The sequence below is a fragment of the Protopterus annectens genome, chromosome 1.part0, assembly GCF_019279795.1.
Source record: "Protopterus annectens isolate FY-2018-M chromosome 1.part0, PAN1.0, whole genome shotgun sequence".
Lineage (NCBI taxonomy): Eukaryota > Metazoa > Chordata > Ceratodontiformes > Protopteridae > Protopterus > Protopterus annectens.
In genome coordinates this window covers 784,487,635-784,497,508 of record NC_056725.1, presented here as the reverse complement: position 1 = coordinate 784,497,508, position 9,874 = coordinate 784,487,635, and the positions used below count along the sequence as shown (strand labels likewise).

The 9,874-nt window shown below is 43.2% G+C and overlaps 1 protein-coding gene across 1 annotated transcript in view; it reads right to left on the bottom strand.

Annotated features, from left to right (window-relative positions):
- Window positions 1-214: 214 nt before the first annotated feature.
- The window catches only part of SARS2 (seryl-tRNA synthetase 2, mitochondrial), a 379,654-nt gene continuing 369,994 nt past the window's right edge, over window positions 215-9,874 (bottom strand). Inside the window, exon 8 of the mRNA XM_044063525.1 lies at window positions 215-295. Coding sequence (XP_043919460.1) covers window positions 215-295 — 81 coding nt within the window. The remainder of the gene's footprint in view (window positions 296-9,874) is intronic.

Genomic DNA, 9,874 nt, shown 5'->3' with positions numbered 1-9,874 from the left:
GATAACAGATTTTCAATGTCCAAGTTAAAGAGGTATGAGATAATACGCTCCATAGCATTACATATAAGGCTAGTGAGACTAACATGTCTACAAGCAAGTCTAAATTAAAGTAAACAATGACATTGTTGAACATCATTGAACTTGTGGCTAACTTAGTCTCTGCAGCTGGCAAATGGTTCTTATGAGCTGCTGACTAGAAAGTACTTACAACCATTTAAATTTTACTGACCTTTAACTGGTTAGATTCCAATATGGCAATCAGGGTACGAGGAATAGCACATGCTGTTCCATTGATCTAGGATGAAAAAGTAATAACATGGTTCAGAGACACAGTTATTCTGAAAACTGGTTTAAGCAATTCTATTACAGCACATTACATGCTACTATTCGCATGAATGACCACATTCAGCCAATGTGGAACAATAGCAAAGAGAGCACTAGCAATTCAAAGTATAACCTTTAGGGTCATTATCCAATAAAACTACATATCAACTATAACTAGAAAGTCACAGAGTAAACCAAGGATAAACAATAACACCGAGACTTTCTAACGCTGCTTGTATGACCCATTGCTTAATAAAACTCTCAAATATTTGGGCAAGACTGTCTCCGTGGTACACAGGAATAAACCATAACGACCCAGATTTTAATTAGTGGCCTAGGCAATACAAAAGATGGCTAGCGAGAGATGGAAGTGAATAGTCAATGCCAGGTCACCTAATTAAGGGTACGAGGAGTATCTGGCACAGATTCTACTGCAACAGTGTCTCTTTGGCTGTAGCTTTCAGATGTTTGTTTTATGCCAAAAAATTGGATTTGAGAGCAGAAGACTAGCCAAGGAGTGCACTGCACTGCACTCTGGAGAAATAGGAGTGGGTTTATTCTAAGACTATACTTTCAGCAGAATACACTGCTCCATGCCTGCTAAATTGCCATGCACAGCTGATCTATTCAGATTATCTGCAAAGAGACAGCATTACATTTCTAGGAAACTCTTACTTATACCCATTACTGAGCACCATCAGATGCATTGTTGCAGAACCGAAGGGCCTAAAGAGAAACACTTTTGTTTTATATAAGAAAGTTGCATCTGATCACTCCAAAAGCAAAGTTCTAATACAATGGATCAAACAATACTTCCAATAACAACAGAACTGCTTTGACTGAATGCAGCTTAGTTTGCATTTTGCAGAGTTAACGCTTCTTTATACACATCCATAAGAACAAAATAACTCCAAAACCATACATCTGGAAAGAATCCTTTTTTTTTGGTGGGCTACTGTAGCAAGGACAAGGTGCCTTACTGACATATCAGTAATCTGGATCCAACTTAGCAGTCCAGGAGACAGTACCATCCTCATGACACAGTATGGTACCTCATGTTGCAGGAGTGAGGGCTACATGCTAATGCGTACTCACCAATGCCTTGCACAATCAAGGCTCAAGTAGGACAGAGTCATGCAATGAAAGCTCAGATGAGAGGGGGTCATGGAGACAGGCCACTGGAAAATTGCACCCACAATTTTTATGCAACTGTCCACAATTTTCATCTTGCCTAATTTACAAGTTTTCAACAGTTTATAACATTAACATTTTGACTAAAATTTAAAAAAAAATTTTTTTACATATTTAAATAGGGATGACAACTTAACAAAATGTACCTGCATATGGTAAGGAGTGCCCGCGGTGGTGCAGTGGTTAGCGTTGTTGCCTCACAGCAAGAGGTTCTCCCATTCGATTCTCAGCTGGAGCACCTTCTGTGTGGCATGTGCATGTCCTCCCCACAGTTGAATGATGTCTAAAGACATGCAGGTAGGTGCGTGCGTGAATGGGTGTGCCTTCTTTGAAGGTTGGGTGTCGGGCTGGCAACTCGCCACCGTAAAAATCCAATGCCAATCATTAGCAGATTGGAATTCCACTGTGGCGACCCCTAAACGGGAAAAGCCAAAAGAAGACAGACAGCTGCATATGCTAAGGAAAGTCATAATAAAGTGATTTATTCTAAGCCTGGTTTCATCACTCTTGGCAAAACTTAATGAATTCTTGATCATTTGAACTCTGAATTATAACAGAGAAAATACAGTTGTGTACACTTACCATAAATGTAGATGTTCGAGTGCATTCACTGTTGCAGTCATCACCTGTGGGTTATCCCTGCTGTGGTAGCCCTCGGCCGGGCCGAATACCAGAGTCAATGTTTTTCTGCATCAGCTGTTGTCACCTGTAGACTGATGTCAGGTCATCAGTGCTATAACGCAAGGCAGCTGACACCATTACATCAGTTTTTCTAACCCAAACAAAACAGAAGTCCCAGGAAATATGTCAATGTTGTCTTGGTGATAACAACCACCCCCAAGAAGCTTATGTCTCCCTAATGAAAGAAGATACAAGGGTGAAAGAGGGAGGGAAACCAGGACTGCAACAGTGAATACACTCGAACATCTACATTTATGGTAAGTGTACACATCTGTACTATGTTATTCGTGTTTCACTTTGCAGTCATCACCTGTGGGAAGATTCCCAAAGCTGAAGAGGGGTCCAGGATAGGCTAGAGACCTAGGCATGGGTAAGGAGGCCCTGCAGTACTGCAGCAGCAAACCCTGCCTTAGCCTTAGAGAAAAGAGGAAGGTGGTAATGCTTTGTATAGGTATGGACAGAGGTCCAGGTGGCAGCTTCCAAGATGTCCCTGGTGGGAACTCCTCTGAGGAATGCTGTGGAAGTGGAGGCTGCCCTAGTGGAATGGGTACGAAGAGACTTAGGGGGAAGGTTTCCATGAAATCTGTAGCAGAAATGGATACAGTGTGATATCCATTTGGAGACTGTCTGCTTGGAAATGTGCTTCCCCTCTGTCCCTAGGGCAAAACTAACAAGAAGTTGGTCCATTTTTCTGAAGGGTTTAGTATGGCCCAGGTAGAATCTGAGCTGCCTGTGCACTTCTTGAGAGTGCAGAATTATTTCCCCCTTGTTTTGAGGGTTGGGGAAGAAGGTAGGCAGATGAATGGCCTGGTTGAGAGTCACATTAGATATCACCTTGGGCATAAAGGAGGGATTGGTCTTCAGGAAAACCCTGTCTGCATGGAAAATGATGAAGGGCTCAATGGCCATCAGTGCCTGAAGTTCAGAAACCCTTCTGGCTGAGGTGATGGCTAGCAAAAAAGCAGTATTCCAGGAGAGGAATTTCAGCTCTGCTGAATCAGCAGGTTCAAAGGGGGGGTAAAGGTCAGTTTTTCCAGAACATAATTAAGATCCCAGACTGGCGTGGGAGGCCTTCTGGAAGTTCTGATGTTAGAACCCCCTCTGAGGAATTGCTTAATCAAAGGGTGAGAGAACAGAGGCAGGTCTGTGTTAAACTGTGTTGAAATGGCTGAAGTGTGGATTTTAAGAGAAGAGGAGAGGCTACTATTAAGCAATTCCGCTAGATAGTTCAGGATAAGAGGGATAGAAGGTTATGAGGAACTGGCCTCCCTGGACTGGCACTAGGAGCAGAATCTTTTCCAATTCCCTGTGTAAGATCTTCTGGTGCTTGGCCTTCTGGCCTCTGTGATAATGCCCAGGACCTGCTTGCTTAGCAGGGGCCCTTCCCTTACCTTGAGAGTATCAGTCATGCTGATACCTTCAGAGTCTGCAAGTCTGGGTGCAGCATTTCCCCTCTTGCTTGACTCAAGAGGTTTGGGATCTGGGGAAGCTGCCAGGGAGGATGTAATGTCAGGCTGCGCAGTAAGGGGTACCGATGTTGTCTGGGTCAATCTGGAGCAATGAGGATGACTTTGGGCCCTTCCTCCCTGATCTTGATGAGTACCTTGGGAATAAGAGGCAGAGCGGGGAAATCGTACACAAAGAGGGAGTTCCAAGGGAAGGTTAAGGCATACACCCTTCCATGCTAGGTGGTGATATTGCCTGATGCAAAATTTCTTTAGCTGATGGTGGATGTGCGAAGCAGAGATCCACCTCTGGATTTCCCCACACTTGAGTGACTTGCCCAAAGATCTTTTTGTGGAGCTGCCATTCGTGGGGTCCACAATGTGTCTGCTTAAGTGGTCTGCCAGGGTGCTGTTGATTTCTGGGAGGTACTGGGCTATAAGGTGTAATCCCATGGAAGAGGCAGTCAGCCAGAGGTTCATGGTTAGCCTGCACAGAGGGTAAGATTGTGTCCCTCCCAGTTTGTTGATGCACCACATTACTGTGGTGTTGTCTGTTTTGATATGGAGAACTCCTGGCCTGAGATGGGGCTGGAAGGATGTCAGAGCTAACTACTTATTATACAGCAGGGACTTCTTATTGTAACAATTGTTAAAGTCTATTATGTACTTCGCTTCTACTTGTCTACTGATGTACTATGTTCTTCATCTGTAACTATGTTTGTAATTGTCAATTGCTATGTTGATCAAATTGTTAATTGCTATATAAATCCAATGTAACTACTGTCTGTATATTTTAACTGTGGAGCTTTTCTCCCTGGGCCTCCACTGAAAATGGACCTATGTCCAGTCGGACACTCCCAGTCAACAAATGTAAATAAATAAATAAATAAATAAATATGGTTGATATGCAAGGGAAGGTGTTGGGCATCCCAAAGACCCTGGGTGCACCTGCCTCCTAGGTGGGTGCCCCAAGCAATGTCAGAGGTGTCTGTGGTGATGGTCTGGCCAGTGGATGAAGGGGAGACCTTGGTTCCTGGCACATGCCCCTGCCCACCAGAGCAACTCTGCCCTTATATAGGCGTTTAGCGGGAGAGAGGTCTCTAGAGGTTGTGAATGTTGGCACCAAAGGTTCCTTAGGTACCAATGAAGTTTCCTCATGTGTAACCTGGCCAGAGGAATCACAAGGATGCAAGAAGCCATATATCCCAAGGCGTGCAAGAACTTCCTTGCGGTGAGGTGACTTTTGGGCGTCAGCTGGGTAAAGTAGACAGGCAGGGAGCTCTGCTTCTCTGGGGGTAGGAAGGCCATTTGGGATGGTGTCCAGCAGAGCTCCCAGAAAAATGAGCCTCCTGGAGGGAGTCTGCTTTGATTTCTTCTCGTTGATGGTGAATCTCAAGAAGTTAGGAGGGTTCTGATGAAGTGTAGCTCCTGGAGCTGCTTTTCTGTGCTCTCTGCCTGGATGAGTCGGTCATCAAGATGAGGATAAATCTGTATAATTTTCTGTCTGCAAAATGCTATGGATGAGTCGGTCATCCAGATGAGGATAAATCTGTATAATTTTCTGTCTGCAAAATGCTATGCCGGGGCCAGACATTTGGTGAAAACCCTGGGAGCAGTAGATAAGCTAAAGGGAAGATCTGAGAAGTGCTGTGAGCCTGCTCTGAAATGCAGGAATTTCCTGCAGGACTCCCTTATGGGGATATGGAGGTATGCATCGTTTAGCTCCAGGGTCACCAACCAGGCATTTTTTTGTCAGCATTGGCAGTAGCTGCTGCAGGGTTAGCATTCTGAATTTGGGGACCACCAGCGATGTGTTCGGCATGGATAGATCTAGGATGGGGCGCCCATTTTCCTCCTTTCTGGGAATGAGGAAAAGCCTGGAACAAAAGCCTTTGCCTGCTTGATCTGTGGGTACAGGATCTACTACCTCCTGGTCTGTGAGAATTTGGACTTGCTTTAATGCCTGTGCCCACTGATTGGGAGGTAAGTCTGGGTACCCTCTGGGAATTGGGAGTTCACTGAAAGTGATTTGTATCCCTGGAAAATGATCTTTAAGAGACTCATTGGTCCTTAGTTACAGACATCCAATTTTCTTTGCAAAGGGACAGCCTTTCTCTGAGCATTTGGGTGAAAGGAGGGCAAAGGGGGTGGGGGGAGTCATTGTGAGTTTTTGCCATAGAGGGTTGCCTTAGAACTCCCTGCCCTAGGGGCGGATGTGGTCCATTACTTGGCTCTCTGCTGTCCTTGCAGTAGGGAGCTGGGTGGCCTGTCCCTGCGGGGTTTAGCTTGACCTTGTCTGCTGGGAGCAGGAAAGTACCAGTACTTAGAGGGAAAGTTCCTGCTGAATCTTGGAGGTTGAACCTGAAAGAAGTCTAACTGTTTGCATAGATTTTGCTTTGGCTTCCATTTTTTTAAGCACATCTTTTATTTTTTCCCCAAACAAGCAGTCTTTGTCCAAAGGTGCATCAATTAATTTTGACATGACATGATCAGGTAAAGGTTGTTCTTCAACCGTGCATGTCTCTGAATGACGGGTGCAGACACTGCTGCCCTGCTACAGACTTCTAGTGCATCATGTCCACAGTGTAAAGAGTGCCTAGCCCACTTGATAAGTTGAGTGCAGTAAATCTGCTAACTCCTTAGAATTAGAACAGTCAGGAAAAGTAGAAATCTTTTGCTTTAATAGTTCCAAAGTGTGCTGTTGATATTTTAACATGTGGAACTGATAGTTGAGAGCTCTGATGATGAAGGCTACAGAGGTGTAAACCTTTTTACTGCATCTGTCCAAAGATTTGACATCTTTATCAGGAGAAGTAGGGTTCTTTGCAGAACTAGCTCTAGCTCCCTTGAGGCCCTGTGTAATGATCTCCAGGTCTTCTGCAGGATTTCCTTACAGGTATTTGAGAGTGTCTGGTACTCTAATACCGGTCACGCTTATTGGGAGCAGGAAGAAGGGTGTCCAGGGCTAAACTGGATTCAAGGAAAACATCATCTACCACTTCTAAAACTTGGGGGCATGGCAATGGGTCTGTGCTGAGGAAGGTCTAGAAATTCTCTTACCCTTTTCTTAGACTATTGAGACTCCTGAGATTCCCACTGGAAATGCTCCCTAAGGGTATGTAGGTTTCCCCAAAGGAGAAGTCTTCTGGTGCAGAGGCAGAAGGGATGAATTTCTCTGCATCTGAATCCTCATAAGCAGTAAGAGGTTGTTGATCCTCTTCCAAGTTTGAATAATCTGATTCCTCAGAATCTTGCTCTGTCAATAGTTCAGGAGAAAGGTGTCTTTTCCTTTTAGAAGTAGAAGTTTAACTGCCTCTGATAAGGGAAATAAGATCCTCCACCATCTTAAGCATCTGGGCCTGGGGCAGAGGGGAGGGAGTAAGATGGTGGCTAGAGGTAGAGTTCCTAGGGGTGGCCTGGCTTCTAAGCCCAAGAGAAGTCATCGGTCTGAGAGTAGAGGTAGTCAGGAGAGAAGACATCAGTTTCTGATTGGAATCGGTAGTGCGAAAGACTTCCCGGAAGCCGGTGGCTGTTCAGCGGCTCCGGACCTAACCGAGGCAGAGACAGCCAAAGGCTCCGAAGACTAAGAAAATTTCTGCGTCATACCGGACTCCGAATGGGTCTTGGTAGAGGCCTGCATAGCAATCGCATCAGGCATCAGGGGCTGCAAAAGTGCCTCACTGAATTCCCGAACACTGACAACCTGCTTAGTGGAAGAGTCATCAGAAGGCTTGGCCTTGTGAGGTCTGTCTCTATCTTTATCCCTAAGCTTTTACAGAGGTTCTGCAGATTGTTGGCTGATCGACGTCACACGAAGAACATCTTTCCAAAGACAAACAAAATTAAACACATGAACCCTGAATTAAAATAGAGATCTTTTTAACAACAAAACCTAATCCTAACAACATAACATACTTCAGCACTTTTACTAATATATTCCTGAAGGCAGTGCCATTATGTTTTCTATTAAATTTATGTTCTTTGCAATTAAAGGGCTTTGGTGTTAAAATGTTACTGCTAAACATACTACAGAGGAGAGAAGCACTACAGTTCACTGATTGATTTATAAATCAACTGAAAAGAAGTTCACATGTTAATACAAGGCTATCAGTCTGAAGAATATTACAAACCAAGCCAATAACTAGAGGTCAGAATCAAACCCTCTATCCTGTATCTGTGAGGTAAAGACTAACGATTATGCCAACCTCCTCCTCACAAGTGAATGATATGCATGTGCTGCTCTGCTTGCAATGTTTGGAAGCCTTCAACATATACTACATAATGACTTGTCTGCAATGCATTTAAGAAAAACTCAATGTGAAAGATATTAATGCAATGTACCACAAATGTTTAGTAACCCAGGTTACTATATAAGCTGCAGCATATAATGTAACAGTGGGGCAGGCTAAGGAGACCAACATTTTTCTTGCAATTTTTGCCAAATATTTCAATACTTTTTTTATTAAAAATGTTGAGTTTTCTGGAGATCCTGGTCACTCATAATAACAACAGATAAAAATGTGTCCTACTGCCACTGCACACTCTATCCTCTCTTCTTCAGTTTATCACATTCCAATCACCAAAAGGTTAACCTTCCCTGGAAGGCAAGGAAGGCTGATGCAGTACATCAGGCTTAGCAACAATTGCAGTAAATGACAAAATGATTGGTAAGGGGTGAGAAGGTGGCACGTCTGAAGGCATGTGTTGCTAAAGAGGAAAAATAACAACATTAAAAATGTGCATCATGGCTTAGAGTTTAATGGATCCTGCCAAATTTCCAGTGTTTAAATTAAAAATAAACACACCCTAAAAATTTCCACTGTAACCAGCTGCATTCTACACAGGCAAGATTAAGACTGAAAGACAAATATGAGAAAAAACAAATAACAAGGGTTAACCTAAACATATACCCATGGGGCACACAGCAACTTCAATCAGAGTTAACTGGTAACAAGATCAACCTACTGACTTGACAAGAGTTAATTTCAAGGGCAAAAGTAACGAGTGATGGCTCAAAGTTAAAACAATGCAATGCGTTTATTCTTCAAACATTAATACACAGTTCTGATGAAGGACACAAAGTCCCACACTAGAAAAGCTATGATAATACTGGAATAAGGCCTGGATTCAAAGTTACAAAATAACTCCTCATTCAGGATGCTCTAGTGTGGCTCAGAACAGTCAAGTTACCAGAGTGCAAGGGAGGTTAATATTAGAGCAATGTGGCTCAGACTAGTCAAGTGACTAATCAAAACTCTGAAGCATTTCCTGAATTGGAAAAGTATCAAGAGATTCACACTAATAACCATCCAATATGGCTTGCCATGACAACATTAGCAATGTAGCTCAGACTTGTTGAGAGACCTCTGAAAAACGATACAGCTGGCAGACCGTGATAAGTTATGCAGTAAGATTTAGCTTAAACTAACAAAAGTAGAGGATAGACTGGGCTCACAAAGTTACAAGAGGTCTAACTCTGCAAAGTGGGTCAAATCACTGAACAGCAAAACAGTCAAGATTAAGGACAGCAAAGTAAAGCTCAGTTTGTTGAGATTATAAGGGAAAGCTCAAACTGGAAACAGCAGCAGCTTGACTCAGACTGCAAAATTTGGCATAAAGCTTGTGTCTAAAATGAAGACACCTTATAGTGGCAGACTTGGACTACTGACTTTCAGTACTCTGTCTAAATGGCCTCCTCTACTCCATTTTTTTTTTCATTTTATCACACACCACTTTAAACTGCACCTTTGTGTTTTGCCTTACCATTACTACTTTCTCCTTTAGACTATCACAACCATTTAGCACCCTTTTTCTACAACATAGCATTTTCTCATGCCTAGCTTGGACTTTAGCTGTTACCTGTGACTATTTCCCACCCTTATCTTTGCTCCAGGGCTACAGTTTATTATGAATTCCCCAAATCTCACATGCTATCATGGCCCACTTTCATTCTTCTTTTCAGATGGAAAAATCCAGTCTATTTCAGAGGGAGAGATCCAGTCTTGAGTAGTCTTAACTTCCTACAACTCATCCTCAATTCCTATATGCTTTCTTTCTGCCATTATTTCTTTCTCCCTAAATGACCTTCAAAACTATACACAATACTCTAAATGCATGTGTACGGAAGGAGGTGTGTAACTTTCTTGATCTGTGACTCCACCACCTTGATATATAACCCAGCACCTTGTTGTCTTTTGCCCACCATCATTTTGAACATCTAGGAAAGTTTTTTT